Raw genomic sequence first — 24,518 nt, forward strand, 5'->3', positions numbered from 1 at the left:
ACACTGCGGATAGATAATCTAATAGTATCATTCATTATACACTTAAATTAGCGAAGAAAGTTTCATTAAAGAGATTTGTTTATCCAAGTGATATCTGGAGGCATGCTATTGAATATATGCCTAGTTCATATATCAAAAAGCTACTCGATATTCGCTTGTCACTCACAACTAATTTCATTATTTTACCGTGGGAAGAAAAAATTTGTCATTCGTGACAATTGATGCAACGTGCAAATTGACAGAGCATTAACTTTCAAACTGTCGATAGAAAAAATTGTATCACGACGTTACGAATATATAAAAAATATATAAAAATTATCAATATTATTGATCGTGGAATTGTATTTTCCCGGGCAAGAAAAATTCACTGTAAGACTGTAATCGGATTTATGCGAAAAAGAAATTTCAACAGTTGTTTGCGGCATTTAAAAAATTAATGTAAGTTGATGCACGCGTGATATATATTCGCGTTACGCAGTTTGTACGGCGAGTTACGTACAAAAATGTATTCGCGACACATGTAGATCACCTGTCTCATAGATTACCAACGGCTTTGCACATTTGTCTGTTTATACGTACGCGCATAAAGCAAAGGTGGGCAACCTTTCAAACGGTGTGTCACAAAGTATGTAGACGGTATTTCCTACGCGGATCACGCAATTCTTACAAACGACGCCAAGTGCTATAACGAAATATCCTCGTTTCGCGTATCGATTTCGCGGCGCACATGTCATTAATAAAAGTCACCCACCTACTCTTGCACGAGCCACAGCAATTATCAACGTATCAATTAACTGCGTGAAAATAGCAAAAAAAATCGTATCGAAAGACGCGATTATGGCACCGCGGATGATAACTTTTACGGAGCAGCCTTTTGTAAATAAGAATCAAAAAACCCAGGAGAGAAAAGAGAGAGAGAGAGAGAGAGAGGGAAAAAGAGAGAGAGAAAGACAGATAGGGATGGAAAAAGGCGATCGATGCGAATGGTCAGGCGAGCGAGTCGAACATCGTCGCGCTCGCCTCTCTCCCCTTTCCCTTTACTCGCGTCAATCGTCGCCTTCCAACTCCCGGTTATCGTCCGACAGATAACCACCGCAGCCACGCAGATATCTTTTCCTCGAGATAGCCCGGCAACGTGCGAGGAATTTCGTCGCCGGTCGCAACATGGCGACGACGAGACGGGCGCTCCTTCTCTCTCTTTCTCTATCTCTCTCTCTCTCTTTCTCTCTCGCGCGCGTCTCGTGCGTCATCGGTGCGACGAGCGGCCGCTTTCGGATCGCGAAAAGATCCTCGTCTCGGTCCGCACGACCATCGTGTCCCGCGATTTAATTCGATTCAACGAGGGCGAGATCGAGGAGGGAGGGGGGAGAGAAAGAGAGAGAAGCGCGCGGCGTAATTACCGCCGGCGAAATTCCGACGATGTCGTCGAAGCTGCATGGCTACGGGGTTCACACGGGCCGCGTTACGGCGCACATCGCGTAATTCGCCGATGTCGGTGACGCGCGATCGCCCCCGTCGACGACGCGAGGGGTTGACGGGCGAACAGTCGGGAGACGAGGGGGGGGACTCACCTTTTCGAGTGCTGTAAGCGACCTGGGAAAACGAGCTTTCGACGTGTTCAACGGCTACCGTTCACTACGCTCTCGCTGAATGCACTGGCGCGACCAGCGGAAGCCACCATCTTGCCGGGCGCTCGCACGCCCGTTTCCGGCGCGCGGCGCCGCCGCCGCGTCGATTCGAATCGCTCCGTTGCACGAGCGCGGGCAATTTTCGAAGGCGAGTCACCTGAAAGAAACGAAAGAAAAAATTAGAAAGAACGAAATACCTCTCATAGCGTTTGTAATCGCGAAATATACGGAAAATGTTGATTCAAATCGGATTCAAATATTTTTGTAGATATTAAATACATTGACATTTTTATTCCGACCGACTTTATTTCGATGAAACTGAATGCCTCATGGAAATCGAGTTTTGCTTTAGAAAATAGAATTCAAAGATTTATATAAATTATATAAGTTATTTATGGAGATTTCAAACATTTTTAATATTTTTCTAAAAGTCCAGAAGAAAATTATATAATCTTCTGAAATAAATAATTATCTTATCTTATTCTTAAAAATATAGAGGACACAAATAGTTTTTATTTTAAAATAGAATTATATAAATATTCAAAAGTTACCAACAAATTTGGTTTGAAGAATTCATGAAATCCAGCCTTGATTTATTCCAGTTTTCTACACGTGGCGTCCTCTCTATACATTTTATAGAGCTTGTTCACCAATAAAATGCTCATAAATTAAACACGATTTCATAAAAAATGAATTTTCCATTGCTCTATTACGATATACGATAATATACTTGTAGTTGAAATTTTGTATAATTTGTCTATACAATTTGTGAAAAATTTAAGGTTAAAAGTAGCATTTTTATATATGTCTTTGATAAAAGTAGCGGCGGTTATTACATTGTAACTTTATAAATAATGCTATCACCTGAATATAAAAAACTTTTCCATTATCAACTTTATATATAAACTGATTCATGTAGGAATATATTTACTATACACAGATTATATTCACGCGCGTACATAATTTTTTCAATACATCTACTTCTCGTCACGTGACCGATTTTAGTTCGTTAATACGAGTGCGAGAGGCGCTGAAACTCGTTTGAACAGAATTTGTTTGTGATACCATGTGCACTGTACTATTTTTCTAATTCTCTTATATTTTTGTAAAAGAATCCAATTTCAAAGATGCCAAAATCAAAGAGGGACAAGAAAGGTAATTTTCCAAAATTATAGTTTTGTGTATAAAATGTTTAAAGTTTTTTTTATTATACTAACCTCTAAAAATAATATTTAATGATTTAATTTTGATTAACTATGGATAATTTTGTTACAAAATTAAATTTATATAACTTTGTTTTCACGTTATACAAATACTTATATTATTTTTGACATCTGTACAATAATAGTAAGATATTTTATGATATAAATACATATATAATTAAAATATTTTGTTCCAGTATCTCTCACTAAAACCAATAAAAAGGGTTTAGTTTTGAAACAGCGAATCATAGAAGATGTTAAGAAATGTGTAGAAGACTACAATCGCATATTTTTAATCTCTGTTCAAAATACACGCAATACTAAGCTTCTTGAGTTGCGTACAGAATGGAATGATAGTAGACTTTTTTTTGGTAAACTTAGAATAATTGCATTGGGTCTAGGAAAGACACGAGAGACTGAGGTTGCAGATGGCATACATAAATTAGCTAATGCGATAAAGAATCATTCGATGAAAGGTCAATGTGGTCTGTTATTCACTAATAGATCAAAAAAAGAGGTATATAATATATAAATTTAAATAATAATAACATATATTATAACATATATTAAGCTGAATTTAAAGCTAAAATCTATTAAATTCTTTATTCAATTTGTATGGAAATATATTTTGAAACTGTATAATAAAAAATTTCATATATATTACACTTATATTACTAATAATGTATTTATTTACATAGGTAATTGAATGGGCAGAAAAATATGAAGAAATGGAATATGCTCGTTCTGGATTTGTAACACCTGAAACAATCGAATTACCCGAAGGACCTTTGCCACAGTTTCAACATAGTATGGAACCTCAGCTAAGACAATTGGGTATGCCTACCTCATTGCAAAAGGGAATTATCACTTTAATTAAACCATTCAGAGTTTGTCAGAAGAATGATGTATTAACACCAGAGCAAGCACAAATTCTGGTATATATTTTATATTTTTTATAATATATAATACACCAAAATTTTTCAAAAAATTATTAAATCTTTGATGTCTTGTAGAAATTATTGGACAAACCGCTAGCAGTTTTCAAGTTGTTACTTTTGGGAATATATACAAAAAAACATGGTTTTAAAAAACTTAAAGTACCAGATAACGCAACAAAAAATGATGGAGAAGAAATGGATGTAGATAATAATGATAACACGTGAAAATTATAATTTTAGAAAAAAATATGTGTGTATATATATGATTTTATATATAAATATATTTCATATTTGTATATATTATAATTGTCCTTTTTATTTAAAAATTCTGATAAGATTGTTTATTTCATCCACATATGTAATGAAATTATCACACTTAAAATACCTGAGATATGTAACAAATGAACACTGGATAATTGATAATCTAAACATGTCAAAATTTTTAGTATTTCAAATAATAAATATAATTTTATATAAAAAATTGTTTATATAATTTTAAGATCCATATTAATTAATTAAAATATGCAACCATTTGTTTTAACCATATTTTGGATAATTGGTATATTATGGGTGAGTGAAATTTGATATATCTCTGAACTTTGACTAATAGAAATATTTTTATCATGTTTTTATCATGCATTTTATCATTTTTATTATTCCATGTATTTTTTGTTTATATATATGATATTTTGTTCACGTTTCAAATAATATTTTTAGGCCATATATTATTGGTATTTGGGGTCAACGAATCGCACGAAAGCAAATAGTAATAATGTACCTAAGGTAGTTTTTGATTTCAATGATAAAAGGCACAGTACATCTTCTATCGAGTCTTTAGAACATTCAGATAATGAAGGTATTAGAAGAAAAAATATTCAAAAATTAAAACGTGAGGTATACAACTGATAAAATATTAACCGTGTAAATAATCTTGCCAATGTATGAATCTTATTTTTCTGTTAAAAATTGTGATGCATCTATGCTATATACACACACAAATAAATTAAACAGTGTTAAATATTTCAGATTAAAACTCGTTGGCCGAGCAGAACATCGATTAAAACAAAATTATACAAATCATTCTAAAATAATATTGTATACTTTATATATAAAACATTTTTATGACAGCTGTTTAAAAAATTAACAAAATGTAATTTGATATAAATAAGAGATATATTTATAAATAATAAAAGAAAAGATTGATGAAAACCAACAAAAGATATCAATATGAAATGATCATATTTCAATAGTGAAATTAACCATTTTTATGATTTTTATTATTTATGATTCTCTAAAGAATACAGGGTATACATTTATTATATTAGAAGAGCTTAGAACGATGTACTAATATATTCTGCTAAGAAAATGAAATAAACTTAATCTAATAAAACATGCTGCATTATGATATCATCTTACAAGTAATGTGCTAGTGTTGACATGGAATCTTTTAATCACCATACTTATTATAAAAATTCTCTATATCTGTAAAACAATATTATTTAATAGAAAGATATCAAATTTGATAAATTACAACCAATCTTATCACTTTTCTCTTTAATCATATTCCTTATTTCAGATTTCCAATCTGTTTCATGTATTAAAAAATGGTGAAATTCTATTTCAACATTACTACAAGTCATATCATGATAATATATACTAACAAATTATAAATAGAACAAAGGAAATTATAAACAGACTTTGTCTAAATTTATTTGTACCAAGAATATAATTTTAACAAAAAATGAATATAAATATACTACAAAAATTAAATATTAAATAATTATAAATATACAATATAACATTTATATCCTATATCATATATACAATATACATTGAATTAAATTAAACTATTTCAAATCAATCATCAAGTAGTCTGTTTCAAATCAACAAAACAGAATTTGTACAATATTTCTTTTTGTCATACCTTTGTCACTCTGTGCCATTATATTTATCTAAATAGAGTCTCATGAAAATGATTTGTTTTGTAACTCTTTTTTAATCTTGTTGTCTTTTTGCATTGTTATTTGATACGATCTATTGTGAATATGTAACTCCTATCCTCTTTGGCTGAATATAGTTGTACCTACATTTGTGCTTCAATAACATGACTTGAGAAACACGAAATGTGACTTCGCCGATATTATTTTCACATTATCGTTCCATCGAACTAAAATAATAACTTAATCTATACGTCATAAAGGTAACATATGAAAGACTGAAAACTAATAGAATGTATTACAACAACCATGATTAAAAAAAAGACTATTAAATAAGAAATAAAAAAATACGTCATGTATAATCTATCTATGTGGAATACAGAGTAAATTTGTATTTTATCTTAATGTTGGGGTATTTAAAGAAAATTCATGTCTGTACACATTATCTACTTCATAATCCTTAATTTGATCAAGAATATCACAATGCAAATGATAACTTCATTCAATGATATGGCAATTTCACAGCACGCTAAATTAATCGAGATCTCATACAAAAATAAACTATAGTTCTTTGAAATTATATAGAGTTATCTAAAAATAGGAAACATAAGTAACAAATATTTAACTATTCATCTGTTAACATATCTTATATCTACTAGAATAATGTCTTATTATCAATTAGTAAACAAAATTCCAATGCAGATCAATATGGAAAATTGACAATACGTACTAATAGACAATTAGATGCTTGTATAAAACTTACATATGTGCAGTAACAAGCAAGGCTGTGTCCAGAATTACCGTCATAAATATAGACAATTCGCGCGATGCATAAAAGATTAAGAAACTATTTTCGGCTATCAATTTCCAAAATGTGTTCTACAATGATCTGACAATATCACTTGACATGAAGATTACGTACCTTATCAAGCATAATGCATAGTATAGAATTCGTTTTAGTTATACTATAAAGCATATACCTGCATTATATCTAATTGCTAGTTACGTTGTGTACATTGACTGGTGTGATTAAACTCGATTATGTTAGAGTATATTTTTTATATCTCTTTTAACACAAAAATCTTGATTACTCATTATAACAAAGCTATGGAATGTGTTGGCTTGTAATGAAGTTTACTTTTCAGATCACTTATATGTTTTACATATAATCTTTGTGTATATATATATATATATATATATATATATATATATATATAATATGTATACACATATATAGATACACATATAAAATTTTATATGTAATATAAATTAAGTTATAACTTATATATTATAGCTTTTTATATATATAAGATCCCAACACATATAAGTGATTATTAAACTTATTAATTTTTAATTATTTTATTAATTTAATATTTAAATAATATATAAGTCTAATATCCGAACAAAATGTTCGCATTTTCGAAACTGTTAACGTATTGATATAAAACAATCACACCTATCAAGGTCACTACGATTAATGCACAGGGTATAAAAGTTAGCTAAATATGATGATCATCCTTTGTAGTACAAGCGAATGACAGATATAGAATAAAGTAAAGTTCTTTAGGTAGTTTGAGCCTGAGCATAAAACTCCTCGAGTTTCGGTACTTCAGGTATCGGATCCCGCCAATACACAAAATTGCTGAACTCCTCGGTTGCATCCTCTCGCCATGCCGGGAACACATGGTCAACGATGAAGCTCATGTTCGAATATCTATAATGAAAACAAATAAAAATTGCAGAACATATGTCAAGCATATTCTTGTACTGTCAATATAGCTGAAAAATGAATGTTTAATCTACATTTATAGTTTATGTAAAATGATTCTCAATACATGAATTATTAAGGAAATGTATAATAAGAGTTTTGTCAATTTAAATATCTCTTAACATGTATTATATTACATGAATGTAATATGTATCAAATAAGAATTGAGTTAAAATATAAATGTATATAGCACACCTAAGATTAGATTGATTAGATTGATACAAAGTGTAATACAAAATAAATCGTGAAAAGAATGATGAATGTAAATCACATAAATTATATAATCAATAAATGTAAATCATATAAATTATATAATGAATCATAGATAAAACAAAAATAGGTCAAACAAGATACAAATAAAAACAACGTGACATTTCCAGCTGGCTATGATCTTATAATTAACATTAATACTGATTAATGTTTGAGTAATGAAATCATTTAGTAAAGATCATTTAGTAGAGATGAGTATAGTAAAAATAATCGTGAAGTGTCTGGTTGAAAAATTATGGACAATAAGCAAGTAAAAAATAAGATGATCGAGATGGCAAATATTACTTTGTACAGTCAAAAATCAATGTTTCAAAACATTATAAATTACATTAATGCCACTCCTTTCCCATTATTGGCTAATATATAAATGGAAAAATGTATATTGTTCCCATTGATGAGATGGCATTTATGGTGGCTAGAAACCAAAGCGTATCAAGCGACGATAAAAAGCTTGTACAAAACAAGTGCTTACCCTAAATCATAAGAAGATTAGGCGGAAGTTGTTGTACGACCAAATATATATCCCGAAAAATAGTATAGTATACTACAGTATCTAATTTGCATTTCTACTGGAGATATATTCGATTTAAATATTTATAATTGCAAATGAGTCTTTTATCTTATAATTTGTCATATTGCTCGTGCATAGAAAAATGTGCGTGTCAACTTTGTACTAATAATAAATCAATTATCGAAAAATAAAGCATTAATTGTATTATGCGTGGTAATGTCTTCCAAGCATAACACAATAATGTATTAAATATAACAAGATATTATTAATATTTTACTATGTATGATATTTGAATTTAATTAATTCATCTGATAAAATTTATGGTTTTGCCGCTATCAGTAGATGTTTGGCATTGGTGGCGGGAACAACTCATTGATGATATTGCACTGACGCGCATAACTGTAATCATAGAAATATCCGACCTATCAATACCCACTGAAAAAAATTGCATTTCTTTTTTTTCAACCAATAACTTCATTCTCCAATATGCTCAAGTTTTATCATAATTGATTTTTAGTATGAAGAACGCGATCCAGTTTGTTTAATTAGGTCACTCTCCTAATATTTTTAATAAAAATAATCAGATCACAAGAGTTGTTAGTAAGCTTTGGATAGAAGATAGCTAAGGAAAAAGACAATAGGATTAAATGTAAGCTGTACAATACAAAATGTAATCAGTTACAATTATTATTGCATATTTCATCTATAAATAAAACGATTGTTTTGAACAAAAGTTAATATTGTTCATCAAAAAAATTTACTGAAATAAGGAAAAAAATGTTATATAAAGCTTATATATAAAGCATAGAAAAGAATTGTTACAACTACAAAAAAATATTATAAATAATTTAAGTAAGAATAATTTATTAGAATATATTGCCATCTATTACGACAATCAAATATATACATGTTTCCAATTCCTGATTTTGTTCTATTATGTACTTTTGACACACAAAAAAGAAGAATTTATTATTTCAATAAACGGCAATATTGTAATACTTACGAAGATTGGAATGTTTGCGTCAATTCGTGCTTCAATTCTCCTCGATGGTTGATGGTAAAGATCCGCATTATAGGAATGCCTACCGCTCGATATGCCCATACATCCTATATGTAAAATATTTTTATATATTATTCCATTTTATATATAATTATTTGTATATAATTATATTTAAATTATAATTAATGATCGATATGACTTATTGAGCATACATTTATACGATTTCCATATCCAGCATAAAATGGTTCAGATCCTTCGGGGAATAACGCTTGAATATCTTTTAGACAGGATATCTTGAATTCTTCCGGCTTTTTCTCTATTACTTCACGATGAAATGCCAAGATTAAACTAGTAGGATTCAAGAGCAATGGACCTTCCGGCAATGTCAAATCTCCTTGTCTCAAATTTCTCAAATATTCTCGGGTGCCTCCCGCTTGACCGATTGCTCTCGCCGAAAGGTATAGCAGTTTATAACTATTGTTCTTGATTTTAGTGAACAGCTGAGCGACTCCTGATTGAGCCCAATCTTTGCCTACTATCGGTAGAATGTGACCCAGGACATCAGATTTCGTAATAGTGCCATCGATATCAGAGATGACGATCTTGTCATCCCATTTCCATTTGTAGATGTGACATTTGCAACGTTTTGTACCCTGATAAGCGGTGGTTACGCTAAAAACTACTTCATTAGCGCCGTCCTTCAAATCAAGACTTGCCTATAAAATGACACAAAAACATTGAGTTTTTACTTATATTTTATTTACGATTGCATGCGAAATGTCTATGCGTGAAAATACTTACAATCTGTTCAGATGACAATCGTAAAGTTTTACGATATTTCTCCGTGGACTCGTAATATGGTCTTCTTTCAATAGGTATCTTAATACCTGGTGGTTCGTTATGATTACTATCGGAATCCTCACCACCGCTGTATCCTTCGCCCTCTCCTTCACGCGTTTTTTCAGTTTTTGCAAGCACAGTTTCGTTTGGTGAGGATATTAATCTTGTACAAGTTTCTATCGCTTCTGTTGAGCTTGGCAAATCTATGTGTTGTTCAGTCTTTTCCTCTCTGAAGATATAATTAACAGAATTACATTATTATTAATAGAAATATAAAGAATCGAATGTTTTAAAGAAAGAGAATCGTTAAGATCTACCTGTTAGCAGAGAGTATTTCTTCATCTGCTACTTTAGTTTCTAGAATCTGTTCAGACTGCACGGCACTTTCCTCGACTGTGATAAAATCGATAGAAGATACATATTAATAAATCATGAAACAAATATAAATTATTATATGTAAAATATATATGTGTGTGTGTGTATAAAATATAAAAAGTTTGTTAAATAGAATAAAAAATTTTAAATGTCTTACTTTGATTAATGTCCTGTGTTTTCTTAGGAGGTTGCGTGGAACGTCTCCAAGAAAACCAAGAACTATATCCGCTACGACTCTCGGGCTTGCCGTTGCTTTGTAGCTTCTTATCCTCATGTACTGGTAAGGACATGTACAGACTTTCAATTGCACGTTGCGGTAAGTGTCTTTGAAAAACGACGTAAGTCAGCACTATTGGACAAGCTGTAGCCCAATTGTAAAATTTTCCATTGATTCTCACGACCAAATTCGGATTTTCATATAGTTTTGGATCGGTACAAACGTCCTCAAAATGCAGTAAATTTTCGTGAAAACCCTCCTTGGAAGGACCATTCTCATTGTCTAGACCACCGCATAGTGACATACTTATTTCTATGTTATTATCGAATATAGAATGCTTTGGTTCTTCGAAATCGCTGTCCAGGGACTTTGGCCCACCGATGGCTCCCTCAACACTGTTGGGGCTTTGAGGTAAACTTGGACCGTTACCAGATTCTGTGTCCTCTTCGTCCACTACTTTTCCATCTAAAAAGAAATATACACATGTTTTGATGTAAAAAATATAAGAAGCAGAACAATACTGCAACCAGTTAATTTGAATCAACTAAAACAACAAAAATAATAAATTTTATTTATAAAAGTTAGTATATATATTTATTAGTCATCATATATATTTATTACTAACATCTAAGGGAAAATACATTTTTTAGTACAGAAAGTTGTAAAATCTTTTAAATTTATAAATTATATAAAATATTTTCATTAAATATTTTAACATTTAACATTTTGTTAAAAACGCAAAAATGCTTCAATGTAATTCGATGATGCAAAAATAAAAAGAAGCATAGTTATTGACGCATTAGTTTTAATTGCATGCATTTAATATGCTAAAGCAAAAAGCAAGTTTACCAATATACCTTTAATCACCGTCGAACCTCGATGCGAAGAAGGAAAATACAAAGCCGCGACTTCAGGATCCAATTCGTCGGCATTAAGATCGCTAAGATAAATTCCTTCTGATTCTGGATTGTGTCTTACGCGAGAAGTCTTCTTCATAAAAGAGAACATGCCACTGAGCATAGATCGTTGTGCATCTTCTGTCATTAAAAAAGCGGTTAGCAAATGGTTAGTAGATCAAGCTTCCAGTTAGCTTCTTTTCATGAAACTAAAGTATTTAGACTCTTGCGACATTATATTTATGATGTGTATCAGGCTTATTAGTCATTTAAAATGTAACAAGTAAACAATCAATTATAATATATCTATTACAAAATTGATGATATTATTAATTGCAGTATAAAGTTTGAAATATTTTAATTTGAATAATCAAATTAAAATAAAATTATGTACTAACTATTTGGCTGACTAGCTGTAGTTGAAGAACTCAATGAATTCCTATGCGACATATGCACTGGTTCTGGAGGTGGACTGGGCAATTCACCCCATCTCCAACTCTGCTGATGACCCTTGTCATCCTCTCTTTCACTACCCTCTTGTGTAATTTTACGTACTTCGAATTCCGTGTCAGATTGAATAGGTGAACATGATCTGGAGTCTTTGTTCCTTTTAAATATATCATTATAATATATGTAATATATGATAAATACATTTGTATATTTATATATTATTTTTCAACAAGAATTGTACAACAAAGATTACATACTTGGTAATTTCTGAATCACTGAAGAAATGGAAATCGGTTTCAGGACGTTTTTCAATTGCATCCTGAGAGCATATCATTGATTCCACAGTATTGTTCTTTTCAACTTCTGCAACTGGCGTGGGTCCCTTGAAAATCTTCAATAAATAAGAGTGTCGATTACATATAATAATGAGAAATATAATAAAATGATATTATTTACAGTTTCACTAATTGATTCCTCGGTAACTAATACATCTGTCTCGCTCATTTCTGTTTGGCTGCTGCTACCATTGCTAGTTTTTCTTTGTGAGCCTTTTTTCTTCATAACACTCTTCCTCTTGCGTTTCCTTTTAGTCGAATTGTTACTTTTTACCTCTTCAATGTTTTCTTCTTTCAAATTTTTCTTATTCAAAGATGAATTTGATTCGTCACTTGATTTTTCCTTACTACTGCTTTGCGGATCATCCATAATTGGTCTAAAGTCATTATTTACCACGCTGATCTTGCGAATTCGTTCAGATGAAGTAACAGCTATAAAAGATTTTGGACAAGAAACTGGTAATTTTGGCTGTTCATCATTGATAGCATCCATATCAAATATCTCTTCGTCTTCATTCTTATCATGTTTTTCTTCCCAGTTTTCTTCTTTTTCCTTCCAGTCACTCAATAAAGCTTTTTCAAAATTTTGTCTTTGCTCAATCGAAAGCTCTGGGAAATTTTCCTTGAACAATTTCTCTTTATCTTCCATTTTCAAGGCGGAATATTGTTCCCTGATCATCCGCTGCTTTTGTTCTGGAGATATCGTGCCAAAACTTTCCTTAAACATTTCATCTCGTTCTTCTACAGTCAATGAAGCAATCTGAAGCCACTTCTCACGATGTTCCGCAGGAAGATCTGAGAACTGTTCTATCAGAAACTTCTCTCGTTGATCGGGTGGTAAGGCGGACATCTGCTCCCATTTTTCACGTTCTATAGAAAGAACTGAATCTATAAGGATCTTCTCTTTTTGTTCTTGAGGCAGATCTGATAAGAGATTGAATTTTGCTGTTGGGAAGCAGTTGTCATCAGGTATAGGTGAACAGGCCAAATGCGGTGGAATTTCAGTATCCGTTGGAGATCCATTTAAGCTAACTTCCTCTACGAAGAAGGCTTCACCGGAATCTCCAAGTTTCATATGAATCTCCCTAGGTTCTCCATTTATTTCAATGTCCACCTGTATAAAAATATTCTTTATATATATATGGCAAGATACAATAATATAACTATATATATTATTATATAAGTAACAAAATATAATTTATCATTTTATTTTAATATCCAAGAAATACATATGATAAGTTTTTTTAGAAAAAAAAAAAGAAAAATTATTTCTTTTAACAGAAAAGAAATATTTTAATAAGAAAATATTATTTTATATGCAAATTATATATATATATATATATATATATATATGTATATATATACATATATATATTTACACATAAATCATATCACAATTTAAAAAATATTTCTCAATAATTACCTAAAAAATACATTAAATATCATATAATATATGTAAAAATACGAAAAATATGTATAAACAGCACAATAGAGAGTACATAGATAATGCTATTGATGCGCTTACACAGCAAAAAATTATCGCTAATTGTAAATGTTGACTCACCACTTTTGCCCTCGAGCGAAGTACACCGAGTTTGCCGAAACGGACATGAAAGGGCGAGCACGTGAAGGTGCCGTCCGGCTGTTCGATAACGATGACGTCGATCGCACCGGTGAGGGTCGCGGCGTTTATCTCGTTGTAGAAGAGACGGAAATTGCTGATGATCTTGGCGATATAGTTCATACTGTACATGTCCTAAGCCCGCGGCACTAAAGGTCGCGGAAATCACTCGAATACTATTTGAAATTCGCGGCGTACAGACGTACTCGCGGCTGTATTCGGTTCAAAGATTCCTCTCTCTCTCTTTCTCTAGCGCGAAAAAGAGAGCAAGAGGTATTAAGAGCCACCGAAGGATCGCGATTATTCACGTCTCGCGGATTTGTTTCGCGTCGAGGAGTCGTGACGCCTCGTCGACGATTCTCTGTCAGTTTCGCGCTACCCTTCGGTCCCGATGACACCGTTCGATGAAACTCGACGACGATCCGCCGACGACGCCGTCACCGCGACAGCGAGCTGTCAAAGTGTCGCGGACACTTGACGCAGTGCGTATCGTTCGCGCGAATTTCGATCGAAGAGACACAATTCCTTAACGCGATCTCGAGATGGTGAAAACGCGAGAGAATCCTGGCACTCGAACGAGGAAAGCGGAGAAACCGTCTCCGCGGATCCTTTGTTCTCCTCTTCCCTTCAAGCGTACGTTGATAAGTGCGCCTGGCACCGCCAGCAGACAGTACTCCAAACTGACGTTGAGCGAGACCACGTGATCCTGGCCGAGCCAATCGGCGCGGCTGTCACCCGGTGGTCGATACGACGGTAGACGCGGCTTTAGCGCGCGTTTCGAACCGGCACGGACTCCTGGAACAAAGAAACGTAACGTCATGCTTATTTGTTCATCTGTCTGAGCCATTGGTCCGAGCACGCATGACGATCGATCAAGTTCACATCACAAGCGAGACGTCGATAAGATAACTTCAAGTAAATCAGGGTAAGAGTTTTTTCGTTAATGACGACAGTTAATGACGTATGTACATTAATAAAAACGGTCGATTATGATTTTCGAGAATAAAAAAAGTACAGTTAATCTTGAAATATTAAGAGCATCTCGACTAGATAATAACATTTTGCAGATTTAAATTTTAATTCTGTTAGAAATCAGTCGGAATAAAGTAGTATTTCGAGAGGAATGTGAACATCTTGAAATTGCCGCGCACTGATTGATGTTAATTTAGGCGAGTTAGAAAAATCAATGCGGCTAACATATTTGAATCGTCAACAGTTTTCGTCAATATTTCGTTCCGATCGGATCGAACGAACAATGTTCGCCGCGAACGCGCTTGAAAATCTCGTTAACCTGTAAGTAAATTATTCGATGAAATAACGACTGAAGCCGGCAATGTGATGCTATCATCCATCGTTCAGTATAGCTCGGTCGAAGTCCTACCTCGAGGAAATCCGACACGTGTGAGCTTGAATCGGACGAGTTTGCGCCATTAGTGGCTATTAGGTAAGGTCATAAGTTATTTCGATCGTTCGCAACGATATTATCGTGTTTGAAGGAAGCTGACAAATAATCGTACGAACATTTCGAACGATTTAGATTTCACATGATTGATATATATATAATTGCGAAATATTTTAATCTTCAATGAATTTCTTTGTTTTTGTCGGATTAAAGTCGAAAGTTTTTCGGGAGCAGCTAAATTTTGCGATAATTGCAATAGATAAGATTATGTTATTTTGGTCATAATTGTTAGCTTCGTTCGATAAAAATAATCAAAATTCTGCTTAAAAAAATTATCGATATTGAAGTTAAAAATAGCAAGATATATTTGGTGCTTTTGGTATTTAAAAAAAATATTGATCTTAGTAATACATTTATTTTTTAATTGAGTGATTTAATAATAAATAATTATAAATAAATAATTTTAATGATTTTAAATCGTTATTTAAAAATCTGATTATTAAAATTTTAATTTTAAATGCAATTTCATCAATTTGCGTAAGCAAAATTTACTGCATTATTTTCATCAATACATTTATATATCGAGATATATTGTGTGTCTTCTCTATTCATGACAATTTTTTTTTACAGTTACTGTGAACAAAAAAATAATACTACATCTTCTTTTTTTACTCGATATGAATAACACTGCAGACTGCATGGCGACCTACTTAAAGAAAATCAAAACGAACGTGCTGGGATCGCTAGGAATTTCCGTTCTCGTCTTTACCTCGACATAATTTTATAGTTAAAAATAGCATAAAATATATATCTATTTTATGTTTCTAATACAATTCTATACAAAAGAAAATTAACGATTCTATATTCATGTAGACTATTTTAATCGGATGAAGTATTGACTTATATTCACTTATATTTATCTAATTTTTATTATTCTTAATAAATTTTATTTTTAATTCTATTCTAAATTATTTTATATCTATCATATTTGTCATCATTTATATAAAATATTTCAAAATGAATGAAATTATACTATAAAAAATGAATTATTAACATTTTAAATTCAACTAAAAAATTTTGATATTTATTATGCCTTTAAAAAAATAATATAACAAGTTAATTAAAACTTTCCTTCTTCATTTAACAATAGACATTTTTCATTTAATAGGAAATTATCTCTTTAAATATTTTTTTTTAATTATTAATTTCTTATTTAAAATTAAGATTGAAAAAATTGAAATTGAAATTAAAATTAATATTCAAACGTTTAACTTCCTATTTAAAACATTAGCATGTTACGTGGCAGTGAATCAACATTCCACTTTTATATGTAATGATTATACGCCATAAAAAGTAACAATGAAAAGGAGAATCTATTTCTAAGTATTCATGTATACTCTTGGCAACCATCTGATTGTCAAATCATGCATAGGCAGCAATATAAAAATCCTGTACGTTGTACTTTGTTCATGCAACTTGTATTTACGTGTAGAGTTGCGCATAACTGACATTGTCAAGGTTTAATGACGGCATCTATCCTTTTTTGTACAGCGAAGAATCTGTCGTAATCAGATGATGATCGCTCGTCTACAACAACTCAAAGGTCTATCTGGAAAAGCAGTCTAGATATGCAGGCATCCTGTCGCGTGGTGAGTCATACATTTAAAAACATTTTATTGCTCTTATTGATCAAAGTATGAGAATGTTTGAGAAGAATGTTTGAAAAGGAGTTGTTTACCTCGGATAATGTAATGATTATCAAGCGATTTGTTAGATGACTTTCGCCATACGTGCGCTGACTTGACGATATTCTTGACAAAGCGTATTTTCCAATACAGAATGCACAAATTACACGTATTGCAATGATATATCCGCGTGAAATTTCTCAATCATTTTTTTATCATTTTATTTCCGTATTTTTCACGATATAAACGCCACATATTTTACGGTAACTAAAATTTTATAATCGAATAAAATATCTAACGATCATTAGTTATGTCATTATTGCACACGTAAGCGATTACGGAACGATTGAAATCCGATCCAGACATTTCAACGTGCGACCAAGCGTAAAATTCACATAAAAAATTATCATCGAACGATGCGAGAAAGAGCGATTAATCGCCGCCAATTTTCGATTCTCATAATCAAACGAGCGAACGATGTGACAAGAGCTCGGTTTATCTTGGTCTGGCAACTATAATAACGCCGCAAAAAGGTCGATCACTTTCTTGCGGCTTGCGTAAAAGAGAAGGTTGCACGCGCGAGTGAAACGCCTATAACTTGGTTGTATCTGCCGCACGCTCTCTGTTTGTAACGTAATAAATTATTTACCATCTACATCGGCTCTTACGAAACTGCTCTTCCCGCGAACAATCTTCGATTTGTACCGTGAATCTTGGTAAAAAAAAATTACGTTCGTTTAAAACAATTTTTTTATTTGACATGCATTTTTACGACATTTGCATAAACGAATGCTTGTGGTTCATTTCGATTTTGTCCCAAGGATATATCATTCTCATGCGTTAAATTAATCTAATTTAAAGTTCTTTTAAAATTGATTAAAATTATGTAGAGAAGCATAGAAAAAATAAACTGCAATAATATTATTAGATAATGAGTAGTAATAACAAATATAATTGCTTCTTTTTCTTTATATGTATTATATAACAGTCTTTTGAAAGTTCAACGGTTGAAATTTCAATCTTCAAGATTCTTATTCGAAAGCTATAAAAGTCATTAATCGTGTGCTCTCCCAGAAAGTATGTAACCTCGTACGAACTCTCGTTTTATCGTTTTCATAACGAGAGAGATCTCCCACTCTGACCGAATAAGAAAGTTTGTAAATATAATCATTATTTTTATCGAACAATTATTATCTATCTTAGAAGAATATATTTTCCAATTACATTCTAACATTTTGTTAAAAAATTAAAACGCGGAACGAACATTCTCATAAACGAGTGTTATTGACATTATTCAATCTTGCGTAATGAGACGGGGAATTGCAAGAGAAGGAAAAATAAAGGCATAGACTCGACAGCTCTGGATTGGTTTCAAAAAGCTAAAAAATTATTTTCGTGAAATTTCATATTTTATATATATATATATATATATATATATATATATATAATTATTTTCGTGAAATTTCATATTATATATATATATATATATATATATATATATATGAAATTTCACGAAAATAATTTTATATATATATATATATATTATTCAGAACTTTCCAAAAGAGAGAAACGTGATGTCTGTCTATTTCGTGACATTGACATGACAAGTGCAAATATCGTTAACGTTTTATCGATAGAGGAAGGAGGGACTTAGAGAGAGTTCTATTAATAGCCGCGAATACAAAATGTTCAACATTGATCGATTCCAAAACAAACTGAATCGATATCTCATGAATCGAAATTGCTATTTATAGAGAAAAATAATAATTGCGAAATGTTTACCGAACCGTAACTGCACAGATTATATCAATTATTCCTCCCCTCCTCCTACGCGAGCAATCATCCGTTAAAAGTACGATCGATGAAATGACATTTCGTGCTCTTCTCGGAACGAGACGAAACGCAAATTTAAATACTTGGACGATCGCCTGAACGAGAGTAAGCTGCGGCCAAATGACAAAGATAAACGATCGTTCTCTTAAATGGATCGACAATAGTCACGCAAGCTTTTAATTCGCATCGATATCAGCAAATATCATAAATGTCGCTCATATACTTTCTCAAATGTCCTCTTTTACTTCAGTACATTGACCTGCGATGTTTTCAACAATTTTATTACGTAATCTTATCTGTCTCTCGATACCGCGAATATATCAACGATTTTACAAAGCATTCGGCCGAGAGCCAAGAATCTTTCGAAAAACTTCGCCAAAATGAAAACCTTGAAGTCTCATATGTAAATCATTGTTAAATCGTCATTTAATCATCTGAATGAGTGGTTTCCAGCAATTTTCATCATTATTTGTAATTATAGATCCTACAGACTATTTATTATTTATCGCAAACAATGCCACAACGGAAGTAAAATTTCGTTTTGGAAACTAATATATACGGAGTTCATTTTTATAAATAAAAAAAATAATTACGAGACATTTATTTTTTTTTATGAAATAGATTTTTGAATAATTCTTTAGCAAATATAAAGAACAATGAAAATAAGTACGTTTTATCTTCGATATACATGAGTCAGCTCGTCTGTTCAAAGTTTAGTCAAAGTCACATTTTTTACATAAAGAAAATGTGAAAAAGATATCGCAAAACCACGCAACATATATGACGAAGGTTAAAATTCTATTTTTCGACCTCTTATCTTCGACAAAAGGTTTCTTTTACTTTACGAAACAGTTATATAAAATATTTTTTATACATTTAAACAAAGAAACTCGAGCTTTTTTTTAATTTTGAAAGAAGTCAACTTATTAACAATCATTGTTTTTAATATTTGCAATCAATACTATATCTATAAACATAGATTAAAATTCGCGATACGTTGGGAAATATGCTTTTAATTAAGATCATTTTATCAAAATCGCGAAATTAATAGTCGCGACAGTTATCTCGTACGATCATTCAGCAAACACGCACCGATGATTAAGTGTGTTACCGATATTTCTCGCGATTAATCGTCCTCGATTTACATCGCAATCGCACGCGCCGAGTTTATTGTGGACAGACCAGTGTTTTCGACAAGTTAATTTTCCAAGCAGCTGCGCGACGTTTTGACAGACACGTGCAAATTTGTCAATAGTGCAATTTCTTCAGTTTATTCGCAACTGTGTTATTCGATACGAATTTACATATTAATCGTACATGCACAGATTATCCAATATGAGATTATCAAATATGTCAATACTCGACGAAAATAATTCGATTATGAAGTCGAGAACTGTTCTCTATCGATTCTATCTATATCAAAATTATGCTACGATTAAATTGCCTTCGCGACCGATTTTCGTAAAAATTCTAAAAATAATAAGTTGTTTAACAAGTCCGCAAGACCGACTTTCAATCTCTTATTGTTAGTGAAATGACGATAATGTAACTTTCGCAGATTAATATTGTAAAAAATGTAATTAAGATTTATCTCTATTAATTATCGAGTATATAATTGGCTGCTTCATTTCTTGAAAAAATTAAAACGATTAGAAATCTCTCCATGGAACAATGCTTATTTTAATAATATCTAATGTTAAAAATTCGCGCTACATAAAGTAGATTTATGTGATCCAAATGCACTTGTGTTAAATATAAAATGAGCCTTTTTTCATTGATTTATTTTCTATTTTTGCTCTAGAATCTAGATTATATTCACAATTTCACGCTGACTTACTTTGATATTGTAGCCTATATTCTCTAGTTTATTGTACCGTTTAGTCTTCACTTTGAGACTATTCCTCGCTCATATGGCATATGTCATGTTATTAATGCGATATACAATTATCGATCTCGAGACCTGTTGTTTTGAGAAATGAATTCGCGTGACCGACATCGCTGACCAACGACTTAAAAGTAGAATATTTGAACGATGACGATTGGCCTTCATCCAGGTGAATTTGTTTGGCCATGGACCTGGCACTGAATACACAATAGTGGATTTGCGATTATTTTCGAGCATTTCTGCTGATGAAAACAGTCATCAATTTCGAGAATACGAGATACAATAAAAATTTAACTTTTAAAATAAAGAACAAAGAATAGAAAGAAGATTTTAAAAGATGTTCAATAATGCGGAAACTTCATTATTCGATATTAAGTCTAAAAATATAATACAATATTAAATATTCTGAAATTTATGATAATCTTTTTAATGTCTTATTAACTATTAATTTTTTTTTAAATATTCTAGCTGTCTATGAATAAAATTTATATTTTTAAATGCGCCAATCTTTTCTTTGTGTCTCGTTTATACGAACTACATCTTCTTTCGACCCAGACATCTCGGGGTACAAAGTCTGATATATCTCTAGCCTTGAGCTTCGTTGATTCAGCGCTTCTCTCACCGAAATAAGATCAAAGCACAGGAAACACGGAGCTAGTTTCCCCGAAGCCACTGCCATTGCACGTACACGCAACCAATGAAAACGTTATGCAATAGGCACATTCACAAGAAGATTCTCATTTTCGAGAACATCCTTTGATCTTGTCTATTCATATTTCTTTTCTGCATGAAAATACGTGTATTATTATATCACAATCTCTCATCATATCAAATGATATAACAATGACAAAGAATCATTTCATCAGAAATACACGATTTATTAAGAACAATTTCTTATTAAACTTGTTAAATATAATTTAACAAAATATTCTCTACATTACAATTATTTTAAAATAATTTAATATATGCAATTTATATATACATATATTCGCAATTTTTTTAAATAAATTAAAGGCAGTAGAATTGATTTTTTTTCTATCATATATTACTTCTATGTCTGTTTCTTGCATTTCTGTTTACATATAACTCATTGCAATAGCGCGTCATTATCTATTACCACGCAAAATGATCAACACGATAGTCAACATCGACTGTTAAGCAATAATCTGTAAACATGTTTTCCCTCATATCTCATGTGACTTTCATCAATCCTGACGTCATCGAATCGAATTTCGAGTGTCCGCGCACTTCGAGTGTCATCGAGACCAGAATGACGAGCTTCGACGAAATCAAAGCTCGCATAGTGATGCGATAAATTGCGTGTAGTGGCTATAATAGACCGCGATATTAGTCCAGTTATTTACATAACTTCCTCCGTGACGAATTTTTCTTTTGAATATCATCAAAAATGTCGTTTTTTATCCACTTTTTAAATCAGAATAATTTAAAGAAATTCTTTCATATATAAATTTTCGTATATTTTTTATTCATTCAAATTTTATATTGACTCGTGACATATTTCTTAAAGATTTAAATTTAAATAAAAAAGCGTAGCATAGGTGATGTTGTATTTCTAATGAATATGTAATCTTATTTATTAATATCCATTTTTAAAGAAATGCTATCAGCATAAATTCGCGCATTTAATAAACGGGTTTTTTCTATAATCAGATAAATTGCTTCCGCTTTAATCTTTAACATCTTATTGTAACGTTAGCTCGACATTCGAAGTAACAGTTAATAATATATGCCTCCAAGCTTGAATCATACATACATATATGTAGGTATATGCAAAATTATTTAAATGGGTTTATTCAAATAACCACAGTTATATATGCTAGAATATAACAGTGACGAATGAACAAATTTCTTTCTATCGATATTTCTTTTTCGGTTTTAAATGTGTGACTTTTAAAAGTTATTAAAATAACAATTAATATGGCGATTGTATATCTTCCGATAATATATTTCTGATTGATACAATTTTGAAAAAAAAAGCGATAAATATTAAGTTTTTAATGAGTGATATAAAAAATCAGTATGTAATAGTACATTTAGCATTCGTATTATAAAAGTTGTATTTAAATATGAAATTATTTATTGCATTTGAAAATCATGCTTTTTTCATTTTCCTTATGATTATGAAAAAGAAAAAAGAAGAGACAAAAAAAGAAAGGATTTCAAAATTTATCAAAGTATATACACGATGCACAAATTGTTTTGTAAACTATTCACATTCATATTCTATGGCACAATATTCAGGAATCTAACAAAATAGCAAACAGATTGTTTATCTATTCAAGATCACGTGTAGAAAGGATATATAGTAAATAATATATACACAAACATATAAATTGTAATCCTATAAATAATTTTAAACGATTGTGCCAACAAAACTTATATTCTGAAGCAAGTAAAAAAACAAATATATTACGAATGTAATAGTACGAATGTAGAAATGCCGTAAAATAATAAAATTTATCGTATAAAATCTAGTATCACTTTGAAATTAATTAAAGAATAATATATAATCGAAACAAACTAGGAAAAAACAAGAAAAATTACTTTAAACTTACTGTAATAAATTTCAACTTTTTTGCTTAATTTCAATACTTCAAATTCCATTGTAAAAACACAACTGAAATTTTCAAATTCCTGAAGGAATTGCTATATCCATGTTAAATTGAAAAGTATGAAACTTTTTATAAAGTGACGAAATAAAATATCATATTACTCACCGCGAGAAAAGCGTAACGAAGTGTCAAAACGTGAGACGCTTCTCGGCGAGCACGTGAATGCGAAGTTCAGTGAGATCGACGACCACGCTCCTCACTTTCGAGCTTTTTTAGCATGCTGAATCTGCCTTGAGGACGAATAAATAACACTCGCCGTGTTCGAGTAGTTTGACTGACTATGCTTGACTGAAGAAACAGTTCCAAAGTCTATCAACATGAACTAATCGCGGAATTGGTGTGTATACGTCTGTATACGTATGTATACACACAGATGTATACGCGTATGTATATATACACAGTTCCGTGGATAGCGTGTGTGTACGTGTATGTGACTAGCACGTGTGTGTACAAGCGTGTGTGCGGTGCGTGAATACGTCCGACATGTACGAGCGATTGAAACAAACTGAATCGCAGGCGAGCGCGGTCCGAAGTTTATCGTCGTGACGGAAACTGTCTGAGAATATATACTTGCTGTGTACAGGGTGTTCGGAATAGACACGTGTAATGACGTTTTAAGTTTATGACTCTAATCGGATCTCGATTTCCGCGAATTTTCATTTAATTTTAAATGAATGTCTAACATCAACAACATGTATCTTATCAACTTATGACATTTGGCTATTTCTCGAGCATATTTTCCAAATAATTACAGAAAAACATTTATCTCAAATTCTTCTCTAACATATAATCTTTTGATGAAAGAGAGAGATAGAGAGAGAGAGAAAAGAATTGAAAATATGTTTAAATTATTTTAAATATATTTTATAACATATATAATGCGTGCTTTTATATTTTTTACACATTCTTCAAGATTGCATGTTGGAACTAAAAGTTCCTTATTTACAGACAACCGTATTAATCTCTTTGTGAATCACATGCGTGTACGCACTCGATGACAGGTGTATATGTGAGATAGAGAAACCACGCGATGTGTTTTTGTTTGAAAAGAGCTCGGCGATTGGTCCTCTCGGATCGGACCAGCGGCCAAGC

The 24,518-nt window shown here is 31.6% G+C and overlaps 3 protein-coding genes and 1 long non-coding RNA gene across 7 annotated transcripts in view; 2 read left to right on the top strand and 2 right to left on the bottom strand.

The window, feature by feature from the left end:
- LOC105248031 (14-3-3 protein zeta) overlaps nucleotides 1-1,731 on the bottom strand; it is a 46,937-nt gene extending 45,206 nt beyond the window's left edge. Inside the window, exon 1 of the mRNA XM_011252574.3 lies at nucleotides 1,572-1,731. The gene's annotated coding sequence lies outside the window, so the exon portion shown is untranslated. The remainder of the gene's footprint in view (nucleotides 1-1,571) is intronic.
- Nucleotides 1,732-2,611: 880 nt separating this feature from the next.
- Nucleotides 2,612-4,042, top strand: LOC105248033 (mRNA turnover protein 4 homolog). Its single transcript, XM_011252576.3, has 4 exons — nucleotides 2,612-2,783; nucleotides 3,028-3,347; nucleotides 3,529-3,765; nucleotides 3,844-4,042. Exons 1-4 carry the CDS (start codon nucleotides 2,756-2,758, stop codon nucleotides 3,991-3,993), a joined length of 735 nt encoding a protein of 244 aa, XP_011250878.1. The 5' UTR covers nucleotides 2,612-2,755; the 3' UTR covers nucleotides 3,994-4,042.
- Nucleotides 4,043-7,080: 3,038 nt separating this feature from the next.
- Nucleotides 7,081-23,968, bottom strand: LOC105248035 (phosphatidate phosphatase LPIN2). 4 transcript variants are annotated; one of them, XR_888942.3, is made up of 13 exons: nucleotides 23,532-23,968; nucleotides 13,932-14,783; nucleotides 12,489-13,481; nucleotides 12,290-12,414; nucleotides 11,981-12,189; nucleotides 11,544-11,723; nucleotides 10,627-11,151; nucleotides 10,412-10,487; nucleotides 10,056-10,323; nucleotides 9,467-9,970; nucleotides 9,258-9,361; nucleotides 8,216-8,653; nucleotides 7,271-7,419 (listed from the first exon to the last, which is right to left on the bottom strand). XR_888942.3 is itself a non-coding variant. In XM_011252579.3 (12 exons), exons 2-12 carry the CDS (start codon nucleotides 14,118-14,120, stop codon nucleotides 7,269-7,271), a joined length of 3,324 nt encoding a protein of 1,107 aa, XP_011250881.1. In that variant the 5' UTR covers nucleotides 14,121-14,783; nucleotides 23,532-23,968. The 4 variants fall into 4 exon arrangements, 3 of the variants coding, with proteins under 3 accessions (XP_011250882.1, XP_025267136.1, XP_011250881.1); XM_011252579.3 differs by lacking the exon at nucleotides 8,216-8,653 and having other exon boundaries at nucleotides 7,269-7,419; XM_011252580.3 differs by lacking the exons at nucleotides 8,216-8,653; nucleotides 11,544-11,723 and having other exon boundaries at nucleotides 7,081-7,419.
- LOC112638866 lies at nucleotides 14,781-16,157 on the top strand. Its single transcript, XR_003123194.1, has 3 exons — nucleotides 14,781-14,913; nucleotides 15,205-15,432; nucleotides 16,021-16,157. It is a non-coding gene; the product is annotated as an uncharacterized LOC112638866 (long non-coding RNA).
- Nucleotides 23,969-24,518: the final 550 nt, after the last annotated feature.

Source organism: Camponotus floridanus, unplaced genomic scaffold, assembly GCF_003227725.1.
Source record: "Camponotus floridanus strain SB8 unplaced genomic scaffold, Cflo_v7.5 scaffold39, whole genome shotgun sequence".
Classification (NCBI taxonomy): Eukaryota; Metazoa; Arthropoda; class Insecta; order Hymenoptera; family Formicidae; genus Camponotus; species Camponotus floridanus.